Genomic DNA, 16,874 nt, shown 5'->3' with positions numbered 1-16,874 from the left:
CGTCCTTTGACAGAAGGGCCATTACAGGGAACCAGGCTTTTGAGCCCCCGCCCCTTCTTCCCTCCTCGGCTACACCTCCGCTCCTCCGATTGGTCCTCGGCCGCCCAATCCGCTGCCAGGAGAAGTGTTTGCTCTTTTTACGCTGCATTCGAAGGAGGGAAAAAAGAAAGAAAAAAACCCTCGGTTCGGGGGGAGGCGCTGCTTGGCGGAGCGATGTGGGCGGGCGGCTCCTTTTCCTTTTCGCCGCGTTTCCCTCCTCCTCCTCGAGAGGGGAGTTTCTGGCGCGGCGGCGCCTCCCCCGCGCCTAGTTGTTGTTATTTTGTTTGACGCGCCTGTCTTTCCCCGCCGCCGGCTTGCCTAGCACAGCGCTGCGTGTCCCAGCTCGGCTCCCCCAGCGATGCGCGCAGGCCGAGAGGCACTCGGGCGCTGACGATCTTCATTCGACGGCCGCTGAACTTTCCCTCGGGCGGGCCTGCGGCTCCAGCGGCAGTAGTAGTAGCAGCAGGAGGAGCCGGGCGTGGAGGGCTCTCCCTGGGCCCCGGCAGGATGTACACGGCCGGCCTGACGCCCTTTTACGCATCCAACTTCAACCTGTGGTCGGCGGCTTACTGCGCCCCGTCAGGGCCCGGCTGCTTCCCGCTGGATCCGTCGGGGCTCAAGAAACCTTCCTTCTGCATCGCGGACATTCTGCACGCCGCCGCCGCCAGCGCCGCCGGGGAGACGTCGTCGGTAGATGGGCTGCCCGGAGCGCCCTCGTCGGCCGCGCTGGCCGCGCACCTCGGGGCCGTGCATGCCCACTCGCAGTTCCACGCCGCGGCCTCCCCGCTCCGGCCCACGCCCCTGGTGGCCCCCGACGGGGCCGTCGCCTTCCCCGCCCGCCTGTCGCCTCTCTCCGCTGCTTTCCACCACCCTCACCCGCAGCAGCAGCACCGCTCTCCCGGAGGAGGCAGGGGCCCCAGCCACCAGACTCATCCCGGCTCGGCGCCCGCGCCCTCTAGTAAAGACTTGAAGTTTGGGATTGATCGCATTTTATCCGCCGAGTTTGACCCGAAACTCAAGGAAAGCAACACGCTGAGAGGTAGAGAGAAAGCCGAGAGTTTATTTTATTTTATTTTTAAAATCCCCATCCTCTTCCCCATTCCCACCCCACTGGTGAATTTAAGGAGTCCTGCTTCTGAAGTAGGAAAGGGGTTTGTGCGGATTGACAGGGAACCTCATTCATTCCAATGGACGTTGAGCGCAATTTCGCCGTCGATCGTTCTCATAGCTGTATTGATCTCGTGCGTGTGTCTGTATCTGTATAAAAATGCATGACTCTATGGATAATTAAATAGGGAGGCAGTGAGACAGATAGGCAAACCCCTCCGATTTCGGAGTTTGATTCCCGGAATTATATGTATGGAAATATTAAATGATAGCCACGTCCATAATTTAAAAGATTAGTGCCTTAGAAGAATGACAGCCCGGTTCAGTTCCTGGCATTTCAGAGCCCCTGGAGAAGGGCTGTGGTGGGTACCCTAGCCAGGAAGGCGAGCGTTATTTCGCCCCTGCCCTTCATGTGGATGCCGCCCCCCCCCCCCCCGCATCTGAGTTGGCCACAGTGGGCTGGATTGGCCTTTGGTCTGATCCGGCTGGGCGCTTCTAATGTTCTCAGGAGAAAGGGTGGTTCTGGCGGCCTTCACCGGTTCGTGGATAGGTAGGTGCAACCCCGAGTATTTGCGCTGAGTGAAATGTAAGTTTCATCGCGTAATCGACGTGTTCTTCGGGTGGGGAAGGAACCCAGCGCCTTCATATTTGTGCTGTTTGTTGCTCAACGGAACTCACAGTTGAGCAATCGGCTTGACTAAAAGTTTCAGAAAGCAGCAGCAGCAGCAGCAGCAGCAGCAAACAGAAGCTACCACCAGCCTCCCTGTTCCGGCACGTATTTACTTGGGAGTAGGTTTCTTGGATTTCGACATTGCAGTGAAAGCATGCTTAAGCTCACTTTCTTTTGAATCCAGTGCGACTAAATCATCTACTTATTTATTTTGTCCCATCCCCAAACAAGCTCAATCTTGGGATTGATCTTTGGGGTAGTGGGGTCTGGACGAGAGAGAAAATGACATTGGGGGCATATCTACCCCAAAGACTGCCAACTATAGCATGGAGGCCTGGGGCACTGGATGAAAAGAATATCCCATTGCAGTCAGGGCTAAATATTCCCACTGATGCGAACAAATAGGAACTGTACCTAAGGTGGTTTCACTTTTCCATTTGGTAAATGGGTCGCCAACGCTTGAATTCCGAGGGTGACTCATAGACAGACCTCTTCCCTTCCAATGGGATTTTTGAGAACCCCCCCCCCCAAGTCATGATTGTTGTTGCTGTTGTTATTGTTATTATTCTCTCTCGGAACCGTGCCAGATCCACTCCGTAGCTAAGGCAAATCGCTTGGATCAAAACTCAGTGGGCCCCAAATCGTCCTATACACGCTTGGCTAAAAAAAAAATCCCTTGACCCCAACGGAACTTCTCTGCAAAGTCAATGGGTTCGCCATTCCCTTCGGACATAAATCCAAGAGTGTCGGGTTAAAAGTGTGCCGGATCACGAGCGGGAGCTCAATCCAGACCTGTTAGTGAAACTAATAATGACAGAGAGTGAACGCAACTTTTTAACGGGGGCGGGGGTGCTGAGAGAAGGGCTTGCGTTTTCACGGTAAAGCGCCTCTATACCCCAATAATGTTGGTTTGGAGATTCTGCTCTGATCCGCCAATCCCCTTTGCTTCTTCCTTGTTCTTTCTCCAGTCCCAACACCTTCTGCCCTGGACCTTGCGGAATAGGAGGATCGTTCAAACCACCCCGAGCCAAAGCGCTTCATTGAGGGGAGTTAATGTTCCCATTTATTCCCATCAAACCTGCCATGGTAACGGGGCAGAGCCGCAGGTTTAGTTCTCTGGGTTACTTCTCGACTTCGGTCCGCAGTACACCCGCAGGAAAAAAGTTGGCGATTGCAACCCATCCTAAGCAAAACCACAACAACCCACCACCCGCATCCTGAACCTAAGAAGGTTTACCCGGGAGGATAGTCCCATTGCTTTCAACTGGACGGGGGAGGGGGAGGGCTCGCTTCCAAGTCAAAAATAAAATAAAATCTCTGTAACACCGTGGGTGGGTGTGAGTGGAAGAGGCAGCTCCGAGGCTCCGCACACATTTACTCGGGAGTAAAACCATTGAACGGAATGGTGCTCCTTCTGGGTGTAATTAGCAGCCTCACCACCGTCCAATAACGTCGTGCAAAAGCCCACCATTCTTCCCGTCTGTTTGAGAAGCCGCGCACCCGGCAGGGTAGGACTTTGGGGGGGGGTTAGAAATGGAGCCCCCTCTCAGCAAATGAGCAGGAGGCTCCCCAAGAACAGCAGGAGTGGCTCCCTGTGTTTCCAAGTGAGGGAAGCAAAAGGCACGACCGGGCGGGGGATCCCAAAGAAGGGCCTTTCCGTAAGACCAATTCTGCCCAGAGTCTAAGCTGCCTTAACCTGGCTTCAGGGAACGTGCGCCTTTTCTCTCTCCTTGCCTTCTTCTGTAACCGAGCTCTCCTTGTTCCTGTGCCCGCAGATTTGACTTCCTTATTAACCACCAGCCGCCCATCTGGGGTTCATCTCCCCGCCTTACAGCCTCCGGCCGGCCAGTTCTTCGCGTCTCTAGAGCCCATTAACGAGACCTCCGCGGTCCTGGGGCCTTTAAACACAACCCCAAGGAATTCCGTTCAGCACCAGTTTCAAGACACTTTTCCAGGTACAGACGCACCCTTCTTTTAAACTCGCACCCAGCGCTCACGGGGCGACCCCCTTCTGCCCCAAGGCATCCTTTCTCTCTGCTCTCCGGCGATCGTATTCCCAGGAACGCGCGCGGTTTACTTGGGAGTAAGGGCCGTGGGAGTCCATGGGACTTACGGCCAAGCAAACCTGCAGAAGGGTCGATTAGGCTCCGCAGCGCCCGATCCTAACAAGCGCGCGATCGTTAGGATCGCGGTATGGGCGCCATTGAGAGTTTTCTGTGGCGGTGGGGGCAGGCGGGCTGTGAGTGCCCAGCTCCTTACCGTGTAGTAGGAACGGTGTGGTAAGAGAGAGAGTCTTGAGGATTGAGAGGGGGTGCTTGCGAGAATTTGGCCCCCCTCGGCCTTGCCTAAAATCAATCTTAAAAAGGCTGTTCATACTTGGAAGAAAAGTTCCAATGGGATCCACGGGCTGCTTATTGTAAAGAGAAGTAGGTGACGTTTAGAAAGTCAGGAGTTTACAGGTAGCTCACCTTCAGGAAGAATCAGGGAATGGGAGGGGATACATATATGGGGACACGAGCTTGAATAGACCTGATCTCCAACACTAACGGTGCCTAAAATTAAAATAAAGGTCGAATTCATGTGCGGAATTATAAAGTGGGATGGGAGGGTGGGGTGAGTGCTTTGAAATAAATCGAGAGTACCCGTTAAGTGTTATTTTGCAAAGAAGGTGAAATCTATTGTTAGGATTATCCGTAAGAGACCCATGGGTCTTTTATTAGCGCCCGAATCCTGAAGGTGTTGGGCTACCAGTGCGCCCCACTGAACGCGCTTCGCCTTTTGCTTCTTCGGCGCCCCGACCCCTCATTCATGCGCTCTCGCTCTCTCTCTCCCTCTCCCTCCATTCCTCCCTCCCCCTTCCTTCTTCCTTGGTGCCTTCCTTCCACCCTGCAGGGCCTTACGCGGTGCTCACCAAAGACACGCTGCCTCAGACCTACAAGCGGAAGCGCTCGTGGTCCCGAGCGGTTTTCTCCAATCTCCAAAGGAAAGGCTTGGAGAAGCGCTTCGAAATCCAGAAGTACGTCACCAAACCGGACAGAAAGCAGTTGGCAGCCATGCTGGGACTCACGGACGCGCAGGTAAGCGCTTGCGCGGGGCGCGGACCCCTGGTTCGACGCGCCAAGGAAACAAAAACGGGCATCGCAAGGTTAGGATCGGGTTAACCCAACAATCAGTGAAATGTAGTATCAGTAAAAGTCTAGATGAGAGGACATTTCCCCTTTATTCCAAGAGGGCAGACCTTTAATCATCATCATCATCTTTATGATGTTTTACAAATTCCAGAGAAGTAGGGGTGACACACACACACACACACACACACACACACACGAGTCTTACGCCGCCTTAAAAACTGGTATAAGCTTTCTTGAAGTAGAGAACCCACGTAGTAAAATAAACCGTAACCTCGTCCACTAAGGCTGCAATCCAGGGCATGTTTAGGATTTCCCTGCAAAGCGTGCGCTCGACCCTGTGCATATTTACTCCAAGATAAGTTCCTCTGAATCGCTTCTTACATCTTTCTTTGCCGAGTTTGTTTGGGTTTGCTTCCGCGTAATAAACCAAAGCGGAGGTTTCTTCCCCTCCCACCATTGCAATATTGTGAGCAGCTAGCCCCCTTTGCGTTCAGCCGCACTGTTGGTGGGAAATCAGCAAAGGATCGGGCTGCGCGTTTGGAACCGAGAGGATTAGACAACCGTGGGCAGGAGGAGAGAAGAGAGGCATTGAGATACTTGTGCTCCTCACCCCCCCCCCCCGCCTCCGGCTTGATTTGTAAAGTATTGCAGCGTTAAAATGAGGTACCTTCACATTGCTTCGCGCTTAGTAATGCAGTAAATACATGTCGATTTGCTGAAGCGAGCAAAGGGGGGGGAAGGGACCAGAAGTTCACGCGAAGATTTATGTCAGTTACACCCGGAGTGTTTATTTTGGCTGTGAGTGGGAAAAGCCAGCGAGGAAGGACGAAATTGGCTGCGATGGGAGATGAGGATTGGGGGCTTTAACTGTGAAGTGCTGTCGTGGTAGGAAACTCAACTAAAGAAGCGGGGAGGCCGTGTGATATTTCGACCTTGTGAAATGCTACTTTGGAGGCAGGCTGCTGACTGTTGGACAAGGTTGAGGTGTGGGGCTGAAAAAAACACAAATGCTGCTTGTGGGTGCAAAATCTTGCAAGCCAAACGCCTTTCTCCTTGAGAGACCAGCCTCTCCCCACCCTCGAATGAGCTGTAGAACAGTCCAGCAGGACTCATGGACATCCTCAAGGGATGTTTCAAAGTACTTTTCCAGCCCCTTATTTCGTTGTAATGGAAAATATTCTATAGGAGGGATTAAATCCCTTGCACACAGAGAATATTTCCCCTTGGCAATAGAACCTGAGTGGTGTAATAGCATCTAAGGCTATATGTTTGTGGTGTGTGTTTTTCGGAGTCTAGGGAAATATACTGGAATATATTTCTTCCTGAATACACACAGAATGTTAAGGTGTACTGAGGAACGTTTATTTATTCATTCATTTCTTTTACATCCCGCCTTTTTCTCTAAGGAGTTGAAGGTGGATTGCATAGTAGTAGTAATAATAAATAATAATATTTTTTTATTTATACCTCACCCTCCCCGGCCAGAGCTGGGCTCAGGGCAGCCAACACCAAACATGAATTACAATAAAACGTAATAGAAAAAAGAAAAACAACAACAAACAGTTAATTAAAATACGGCTTAAAATACAGCTTAAAATGCAGCCTCATTTTAGTAAAGGTAAAGGTATCCCTGACCGTTAGGTCCAGTTGAGGATGACTCTGGAGTTGCACACTCATCTCACTCTATAGGCCGAGGGAGCCGCGTTTGTCCGCAGACAGCTTCCGGGTCATGTGGCCAGCATGACTAAGCCGCTTCTGGTGAACCAGAGCAGCGCATGGAAACGCATAAATCAAGACCATAAAGGGAGGAAACATCAGATACTCACTCGAGCCAGCTATCCATGCTGGTCCTACATTGGCCAGCAAAAAAGCCAAGGAAAAATTTATATACCAAATCCCATAAAAGGGGTCAGAGTGAGTCTAAGCCGAAGTTCCAGGCAGAACAGCTCCATCTTGCAGGCCCTGTGGAAAGATGTCAAATCCCGCAGGGCCCTAGTCTCTTGTGACAGAGCATTCCACCATGTTGGGGCCAGTGCTGAAAAGGCCCTGGCCCTAGCTGAAACCAATCTAACCTCCTTGAGGCTTGGGACCTCCAAAGTGTTGTTATTTATGGACTTTTAGGTCCTCTGCGGGGCATACCAGGAGAGGCGGTCCATAGTTCTTATTTAATCCCCACAACAACCCTGCAGGATAGGTTAGGCTGAGAGCGAGTGACAGGCCCAAGCTCACCCAGTGAGTTTAAGGGCTGAGTGGAGATTTGAAACCTGGACACACTAACTATTGTACCACATGTACTATTTTCATTCATGTTAACATAATTATATGCTGTACCCTACCTTTAAAAAGGACCAGGTTACCAGTGTATAAATTGGTCCCAATCCAATTAAAGTTAATTTAATTTTCAGAAGCAACCAATCAATACTTTTGAGTAAACATATACAGAATTATGCTTCAGGGTGCACCAAAAGTAACAGGATAAATTAGGTTACAACCCCTGAGAGTAAGCCCCATTGAATTCAATAGGCTTATGAGTATACATGGTTAGGATTAAGCTCATGACTATATTTTGTGAGATGAGGGGGCATATAGGTCCAGTGCCGAGGGCCTTCTGATGGTTCCCTCACTGCGAGAAGCCAAGTTACAGGGAACCAGGCAGAGGGCCTTCTCGGTAGTGGCACCTGCCCTGTGGAACGCCCTCCCACCAGATGTCAAAGAGAAAAACAACTACCAGACTTTTAGAGGACATCTGAAGGCAGCCCTGTTTAGGGAGGCTTTTAATGTTTAATAAATTATTGTATTTTAATACTTCTGTTGGAAGCCACCCAGAGTGGCTGGGGAAACCCAGCCAGATGGGCGGGGTATAAATAATAAATTATTATTATTATTAAGAATACGCTGTGACTGTAGCGCTGTGCATGTCCTACTGATCATGAGAGTTTTGGCTTTCTATACAGTGGGGCCCAATCCAATGCAGGATTAGACTTCACCATGTTGAAAACTGTATAATTGTGACCACTGAACTTGAGAAAGGCAGTCATCTATAGCTGCTAAATCTGTATCTACCAAATAAATACATTAATCAAATATAAACAAATCAATATTATGTAACCTCTTGCACCTAAGAGAACAAGCACAAATAAAGGAGACATCTAGGACATGATCCAGCCAAAACCATGCACACTCCAGCCCCACTGATTTCAGTGGGAGAGTTCATATATGTTTACCAGTGTGATCATGCGCATTGGCTCAGAAGTAAGCCCCATTGACTCCAATGGGACTCACTTCCATGAAAGTGTGCATGGGATTGCAGCCTAACTCTCTCCTGGTTGAAAGCAGTGGGGTTTGAAAGAGCTTAACTTGGGCTGGGTCCGTGCCCTTGGTTTCTATAAAGACAATCCTACTGTCATTTGGACAAGACACACATACATCAAGAAGTGCAGCCCCAAATTGTCAGTGTTAACATATTTCTGTTCAAGTACCATTCGTCTATGGAATATTAGAGACCAGCCACAAAGCCAGCAACTTTGATTTCAAAGTGCAGCTGGTCTGCTGGCTAGTCTGGCCGCAGTGAATCTGGGACTGCAGTAGAAAATTGGCAATAATTTATCCTAACCCTTATGTGAGCTTGCAAAGCTGTAGAGCATGGTAAACAACTAAATATCAGTAATAAAAATACTTTCAGCTAAAAAAGAGAGGGGGGGCCATGAGATTGGAGGGTGTGGGGAATAAGGGACTGAGCTGTTCTATTGTGACAATGTGGAAAGCCTAATAAACTATAGGCACATTGGTTTCAAAAGATCACTTCCTTAATGAATGGTTGATATTTGCCTACATGTGCAGGGATAGCAACTGCTATCCATGTACTACTACAATGAGTTGTTGATTCAGCATTTAGATCTATTCCAAGTACATCCATTGAAATCGACTCACTTTGGCCCATTAATCCCAGTGAGTTGTTCTGAGGGAGCATCTGAGTTGGATGCAAGGTCCTTTGTTCCATCAGACTGGCTTTCTTTTCCTTTTCCTTTTTAATTGACGTGTATCCATTCAATATACTCAACCCCAAGAGAGAACTACAAAGGATTCCTGCGGCAGAGAAGAAAAACCTCAATGGGGATTTTATGGCTTGTTGCCAGGAAAACACCTCTTCCAGATTAATACAGGAATCCTAGACATATTATCATTTGAGTGTAGGTCCCACGAATTTCAACAGAATACCCAAGTGGGTTTAGGGAGGAGATTACTAAGTAAAGAGTAAACATCTTTGGACTGCAATTGTGTGTGTACTTGCCTAGCAGTTCCACTGAAATCTGTAGGGCTTGCTTCTGAGTAAACAGTAGGATTGGCACTGCATTTACGGTCATCCCCCCCCCCCTATTTCAATTTTTTTTGACATAACTGTTTTAATTTAAGGTAATTATTTTAAAAGATCAAAATAAGAGAGGCTAGAGTAATAATAAATCTGTCTCTATTGAACATACTTCCTAACTTCTTTAATTCATTTTTCTTCGAAAACTGGAAATGAATGTTTTTCTTATTAAATTCAGATCTGCTCATTTCTGCTTAAGCTTGGGCTTGTGGGCCCCTCTTTCCCAGATTTATCCAGCACAATGGGATCAAGTGCCCATGATTCCTGTGGTGGCAAAAAGTATTGGAGTAGGGAATGGGGGGGGGTGTAGTATAATATACCGGTAGCTAAGTTGTGGACGGAGAAAATATTTTCTCTACACTCATAAAACACAATATTTCACACGTGTTCAGAATTTAAGCCTGAATTTTACTTATTTTCCTATGCCCATGAAGACTAGAATGCTTTACTCTTTTAAAACATACATTCCTTATTTTTATATCTCTGGGCCAGGGGTACAAGAACATGGGCTGGAAGTTAGTGGTGCCCTGGATTTTGGGAGGGGGAGAATTGCAGTCTCGGCTCAGCCCCCCCCATCTGATGCCCTGTGTGTCTCTGCTCTGTGGTTCACTTGCAGGTGAAAGTCTGGTTCCAGAACAGGCGCATGAAGTGGAGGCACTCCAAGGAGGCGCAGGCGCAAAAGGACAAAGAGAAGGAGCCAGAAGAGAAGCCAGCAGGGGGCGCTGTGCCCACAGTTGAGGGAGAGGCGGAGCACAGCCCTAGCCGCTCAGAAGGCGAGAGCGAAAGCAGCGAGGCTGAATCCCTGGATCTGGAGCCTGGCAGCGATGCGGAACGGACTGAGGTGGGGGCCGACACCGAGCAGGCCCTGCAAAGGCACAGCCCCGAGCTGCAACACCTGTCCGGATCGGAGACTGCAGTTCACCCTGAGCCACCTTTGGCTCCCACAGGCCTGGACCAAGGCAGAGAACCTCTGAGGCGCCTGGAGCCCTCTTTTTGCTTACGGGACTCCCCGTGACTGCCTCTCAAAGAACCAGCTGTCTGTTTGGGAAGCTGCCAAAAAGCCGAGTGATCGTCCCGTTTGGGAAATAGTAGCACCCCCTAACTGCAGGTGGGTGTGGGGTACAATAACCCCTAGGAAATATGTTATTTTTTTATGAGGTAAACTACCTCTGAACTGCCAGATTTGGGGTACTAACCTCTGCTGCAGGTGGGAAGATCAGAGGTTTCTTGAACTATGTAGGGCATCAGCCCACAGCAGTGAGTGGGCTCTGGGGGGAGGGCAGTCCTGTTCAGCTAAGAGCCTCAGGATCTAATAGAAAGTAAACTCACAGAAGTAGCTCAGGGGAGACCTTTCCCATGCTTCGCTGGCAGAGGAGCCTTCCCGGGTCCAGGAAATCACAGAGACCATGTCTTCTTCTTTGTCCTTCTCTAACCCCCCCACCTGCCTTCCCTCATTCACAATGTGAAGTATTTCACCAACCCCAACCCCTTGCCAAAATGTGTTGCTTTGTGTAATCTGGCCAAGAAATACTGCACTGAAAAAAAGAACAGAAAAGTAGACTGTAAATAAATTGTTTGTTTAATTTGTGATGTCTGGTTTTGTTACTAGATAGAGCAGCCTAGTTGGGTTGATCCACAACTGGGACACAATTAAGACCTTTAGAGGCTCCGAATGATCATCTGTACCATGGAAAGAAATGAAAATAGTATATAAAAAAGAGGTTTTGGTACCCTCATACATATCTAATTCAAAATATAAACAATAATAAATCATAAAATAAAAAAATATTTTCCAAAATGAAACAAAACCTACAGTTAAGATGGAAAATAATGTTTATTATAGTATACTTCCACTTTATTTATATTTGGAAAAATGTATCCTACTTTTTTTTCAAATTGCAAAGTATTTGATCAGATCCTCAGAATTAATTTTACATAACACACCTACTTAGTAGAGCCCTATTGCCATAGTCGTTCTGTTGGGATTTTTAATATACTTCAACTGAGAAAATGAACGCTCAGCTGAGCAATTTGTGACTATTAATGTTAAAAATCCAGTAATGGAATTTTTTTGTGTGGTGCCCCCCTTCCCACGATACCTTTAAGCACGTGCTTCTTTAATGGTTAATCCACTTGCAGTGAGACAACTCCTTGACTGAAGCCTTTTTTCTCTCGCTCTCAGAGGTGGAAAACCTGTGGCTCACCAAATGTTGTTGGACTCCAATTGCCATCAGTATCAGCCATAGCCAGGTATGATGGAAATGGTAGTCCAGCAACATTTAAAGGGCCACATGGGCATAGCCAGTATATTTGTTGGGGGGTGGGCAGCCAAAGTTGTTGAGCATTTTTTAAAGGAAATCACCCCATAAAGATGACATCACGTGGGGCAGGCTTCTGCTAAAGGGGGGGGGGCAGAACCTCAGATAATTGAGTAATTTCAATGCTTTTCAGTAATATTTGTGGATCTTGGCTGTGCCCATGGAGGGCCACATATTCCCTGCCCTAGATTCAACACTCCCCCCCTCCCCAATTCTCACTCACTGTATCAGCAGCAGGAACAGATATTCCACTTTAGATGACTGCTTTAAAAATAATTTTAAACATCAAATAGAAATTTTGTGGGCTAAATCAGCTTCAGTTCTTGAGCTGAGGAAGCCACAGTTGGTATGCTTTCACTTTGCTCGTTTACGCTTCTAAACGTTTAGTGGACCTTAGATGATCTTACACTGCAGGAAGTAGGGTCCTTTTCTTTTAATTGGTTAAATAAGAAATTGCATTTAAATATAACTGATCACTTAGGGGCTGTCACCTTTCTCGTTTTTTTTTTATTTCTGGTAGATGTGGCTTTATTATAGTTGAAAGCTGCCATCATAATAAATGTTTTAATATTAAACCCAACAGAAATGTTTAAAATAAAAGAATTGGTGCCACACAGGCAATCCTAAGAACAGTTTCTAAGCAACTGGATCTCATGCCCCTGGAGTTAGAAGCTAGTCTGCAGCCCTTTCTGCACTTACCTGGGAGTAAGCATCATTGAATTCAATAGATCTTACTTCTGAGTAGGCATGCTTACCGAGGAATAAGTCCTATGGAACACAGAGGAATTTCTGAATGCACTAGAATGAATCCTACGTCTTGTTGAACCCTGTGGAAAGAATATTTGAGTCAATGTGTTTATTTTATGCTGAAGATAAAAGGATTCAACATCTAAATGAAGCAGCATCACTAAAATAGTAACGCTCTTAGATTACAACCAAATTTGTAGGGGATAAATCTTAAAAATAGGTGGAGCTCCCCACCTGAATTACTACCTGAATCACAAACTGGAAATTAAATTAAGACTGAAAGCTAGCCCTCTCCCTCTCTCTCTCTCGTCCCCTTCTCCCGACAATGCACTCTATGAATGCGTCTGTTACCCGTGCTGAATCTCCATGCAACATAGCTGCCAAGTTCCCCCTTTGTTTAAGGGAAATTCCCTTATGCTGAATAGGCTTCCTCATGAGAAAAGGGAAAACTTGGCAGCTATGCCATGCAAGCCCACGAGACAGATCGGTATTACCGGTATTCGCACGAGCTCTGGAGATTTCCCCGGGTTAGGCAAAAGAACCTGCTAATTATCTGGCTCAAATTAAAGGTTCAGAAATTCCGAGCCAAACTTACTCGTTCTTGAGAGCAGATCCACTGAAACAGATGAAGTTTTAGTTAGCCGTGACAAACGAGTCCCATTGATTTCAGTGGGTCTGCTCTAAAGGATGACTCAAGTCTGGATCCAGTCCAAAGGGTTCACACGCCTGGACTTCCATGTTGGGTCCCTAGATGTTGCTGGACTACAACTCTCATCATCCGTGTCCATTGGCTATACTGTCTTGGGCATGATGGACCTTGTAGTCCAACAGCATCGGAGGACCCAAGGAGGTTGAGGAACACCAGCGGAAGAAGTCCACAGAAGGCGTCATCGGTTCCCACCAGTTGGCCTAGTCTACTTCCTCCGTGGTTGAGCAAAGCAACGAGAGTCTGACTTCCTATAGACTTCTTCCTCCCCCAGGCAATGAACCTAATAATAGCAGCTAAACGGAGCCTCCACATAATTTCTATACTTCGATCCGAGCCACCCGATCTGTTTGCTGGCTAGATGAGTTCTTGTTCTTCCAGCTGTAAGCGGGCCACCCTTCTCTGGCTCAGCAGAAATATGGCCCTCCATTATAAAAGCGCAAAAGAGAGTGGAAAGTCCAATCTAAATTAGTTGCAGATTGAACTAGAAACCCAGGCAGGCGCTCCAAAGCGTCCAACAGGTGGAGTGGGGTGGAGTCTCATTCTTTGGAGGTCTTTAAGCAGAGGCTTGACATGCATATGTCAAGAGTGCTTTGATGGTGTTTCCTGCTTGGCAGGGGGTTGGACTGGATGACCCTTGTAGTCTCTTCCAACTCTATGAATCTATGATTCTAGGTGCCTGTAAACTGGCGTTGTTATCTTCTGAGCTCTGGCTGGAGAGTTGGCCTTGCTGAACTCAGTTGGACTTACTTCAGGGTGCATAAGGTAGAGTTCTCGTGGTTTAGCCAGGAAGTGATATTTTCCAATCTGACTTTTTCCTGGCTTCGCAGGAAAGTAAGACAAAATACACACATACACACCACAAAACAAATTCCTCATTCTCTTTGTTTGCCTCAACCTCCCATACAAGCGGTGGGGGTGGTTCCAGAGTCTATTAAAATATAAAGTCTACCGAAAAAAATATCTGTTTCTTTAAGAACGGGGACTTCGTCTTTGGTTTAGGAGATCTGAAGGACGAAAACAGAATATGAAGGATAGAACTCATTCGGTTCCTAGGCCTTTCCCCAAAGCGTCATTTTATTGAGTTAAGAATAAATGGACTAAGCAGACTCCAGCCACTTTCCATATTGCCTGGAATGACGCGGCAGCGCAGTTCACGCTTCCCAGAAAGGAAGCCCCACCGAACACGGGCGTGTTGTGCTTGACGTGTTTCAACTTGAAACACACACTGGTGTGTGTTCTTACGATCTCGGCGGTTTTTTTGTTCTGATTTTGACTGGTGAGATGGAGGACAATTTAGCAAGCAACCGGTTCAGGAGTCCGTCTCAAAAAGATCACACTGCAGACATCCGCCATCGCAAAACCCCCTCAAATTTAAAAATCACCTTTTGATTATTTTTTTAATTGCCCCTTTTCATCTTGAAATATGACGTTCCTCGTATAAGCTTCGTAGAGTCAGATGCTCCACGCATTTCTCTGAAAGGCACAAAGACTGGGATTTATTTCCCAGACAAGGCGTTTAGGATCCGGACTCTCCGACCAGAGATGCAGACGAGGCGAGCTTTATCCTCTGTTTGGCGGCAGAGCCCCTTCTCAGGAAAAAGGGGGACTTCTGTCGCAGAAAAAGGACTGAGATTTAAGTTTCAGGTACTCAAGAGCTGGAGAGGGGTCAATCAGGCTGAATTCATCTTGGAAGTACTGTAATTGCAAGCGAGTTTCACTCGACCCAACGAGCGAGCCTTCCCACATATTTAAACTGCCCCATATCCAGGTAGGATAAGTGTCAAAAGACCCGACGAAATCAAAAAGAATCCAGGCGGTCAATGGTACAATTTTAGTCCAAAGAGATTGACCTGCATCGAAATGTTTCCCGGATTGAACGTGTTGCCTTTGGGATGGCACCAAAGGGAAATCGCGATAGCGCGCCGCTCGAAAAGCACTTTTCAAAGAAGGGAAATCCCAGAGTTCGCATATACAGGCTATATACAATATATATGATTCCATGATGACTCGCCCGCATGGAGCATTATGTCAGAGCGAGATAGAAATCTGTGATGATTCTTTTTTCCTGGGTAGCCTCTCCATCTTAAACACACAACAAGGCGCTTTGAAATGCAAGGGGAGTCCCTTCCCGGCGCGCTCGGCGTTTGCGCGAGTCCCGGGCCGGCCCGTTTCCACATCTGTTTAGGAGGGGGGGTTAAATAAGTTCTTGTTTTTAATATTAACTCTGTTTCTCAGTCGCTTCGGGGGTTCACGCTCAGGACAGAAAGGCGTAAACTCCTAAAATTAGGATATTGAATAGGTATTGGGGATGGAGTCTCAGTCGTTCAAGAATTTCAGCCTTGCTGGTTATGGCGCAGGAAATTTTAGACTCTGCACTATATGATATTTAAGGGATTTGGGGTCGTCCCCACTTTGGATGTTGATGTGTATGCCTTCTTCCAAAATGTGGTGAGCCGGCCCAGCTTGCGTTGGGGGGCCCTCGGCTCAATCTGCGGTGAGTGGGGGGCTCTGGGGTTTCTCCCCAAAGACAACATCTACCGCTGCTCACTTGGGGGCTCGGTATATTACAGCAGCCCCAGCCTCGAATGCCATAATTTCATATTCATAAATATTCGAACATTTCCCCCTCCCTTTTCCAGAAACACAATGGACCTCTGTGTGCAGCTGAAGTGAAAAATGTTGAAAAAGTCCTGTTGATTTCAAGGAGAGGGTTGAAAACCACTTGCTCAGATTCCAAAGAATAAATAAATGGTGCAACGCTGCTTATGGGCGGGATCGGGCCCGATTGCTAAACCGAATTGCCGAATACATGCGCATATGTACGTACTGTACACACACGTATAAAATAAGGAGTCACACAAATATAGTTGCTGTCGTAGCGAAGCCAAGGAAACATTTTTTGGTGAGGGTGTGTCTCCTGCAAATTTCATATTTGTCTGTCAAGAAACGGGCAACGGCACAATAATCTGGAATTAATGCAAGGTTTGGGGACGGCCTCGCAGGCTTGCTTTTTATCCTACACAAAGCGTCCCTCAAGAGCTGCGCAGGCAGATTAAAATGATAGAAAGCTATTATTTTTTCTCTTTAAGGAAAGTCTTTTTTTCATTTCTTTAAGGGAAGTCTTCTAGACCCTGAGCTGGGGATTATGCACGCTTCCAATTCAATGTGTTTGCATGTCTACAAACACACAGACACACTGGGTTGGAAACGTGTATATAATCCCGACTCCAGGAGCTGAGAGACCTCGCTTTTTAAAATATATCTATCTAGATATCTGTATATGGAAGGGACTGCAGAACAAAAACAGTCCTCAGATACCGCAGTGCAATCGTAAGCATGTTTACTCGGGAGTAAGTCTTACTACCGTAAACTCAATCGGACGCAGTCCCTAGTAGGTAAGTGGTGTTGGGGCTGAGATCACGATCCTGTGCAAATTTACGAGGGAGTAAGTCCCGCAGAACTAACTGAGACGTCCTTCGGAGAAAACGTCCCTAAGGTTGGGCGGGAACTGGCACATTTCCAAAACAGGTTTACTCCGGGAGTAAGCCCCATTGAATATGATAGGGATCTACTCCTAAGTACCGGTATGTGTGTGTGTAAGATTGTAGCCCAACTGCAAGTTAGTCTCCCAGGCTAGGGGGACTCTTAAAAGGTAAAGGGACCCCTGACCATTAGGTCCAGTCGTGACCGACTCTGGGTTTGCGCGCTCATCTCGCATTATTGGCCGAGGGAGCCGGCGTATAGCTTCCAGGTCATGTGGCCAGCATGACAAAGCCACTTCTGG

At 47.6% G+C, this 16,874-nt stretch overlaps 1 protein-coding gene across 2 annotated transcripts; it reads left to right on the top strand.

Annotated features, from left to right (window-relative positions):
* Positions 1 to 302: 302 nt before the first annotated feature.
* HLX (H2.0 like homeobox) lies at positions 303 to 10,901 on the top strand. Of its 2 annotated transcripts, XM_035111385.3 has the most exons (4): positions 303 to 1,078; positions 3,592 to 3,771; positions 4,709 to 4,893; positions 9,933 to 10,901. In XM_035111385.3, the coding sequence occupies exons 1-4, from the start codon at positions 547 to 549 to the stop codon at positions 10,329 to 10,331; spliced, it is 1,296 nt and encodes a 431-aa protein (XP_034967276.1). In that variant the 5' UTR covers positions 303 to 546; the 3' UTR covers positions 10,332 to 10,901. The 2 variants fall into 2 exon arrangements, with proteins under 2 accessions (XP_034967276.1, XP_034967277.1); XM_035111386.3 differs by lacking the exon at positions 3,592 to 3,771 and having other exon boundaries at positions 307 to 1,078.
* Positions 10,902 to 16,874: the final 5,973 nt, after the last annotated feature.

This window comes from Zootoca vivipara, chromosome 3, assembly GCF_965207765.1.
Source record: "Zootoca vivipara chromosome 3, rZooViv2.hap1.1, whole genome shotgun sequence".
Classification (NCBI taxonomy): Eukaryota; Metazoa; Chordata; class Lepidosauria; order Squamata; family Lacertidae; genus Zootoca; species Zootoca vivipara.
The sequence above is the reverse complement of the archived record's forward strand: the minus strand, read 5'-3'. Positions and strand labels throughout refer to the sequence as shown.

What these genes read in the sequence shown, in the direction of transcription:
- HLX (XM_035111385.3), top strand. Translation starts at nt 547, where the DNA reads ATGTACACGGCCGGCCTGACGCCCTTTTACGCATCCAACTTCAACCTG. An exon ending in GTTTCAAGACACTTTTCCAG is followed by an intron (nt 3,772 to 4,708) that starts GTACAGACGCAC and finishes TCCACCCTGCAG; the next exon opens with GGCCTTACGCGGTGCTCACC. An exon ending in TGGGACTCACGGACGCGCAG is followed by an intron (nt 4,894 to 9,932) that starts GTAAGCGCTTGC and finishes GTTCACTTGCAG; the next exon opens with GTGAAAGTCTGGTTCCAGAA.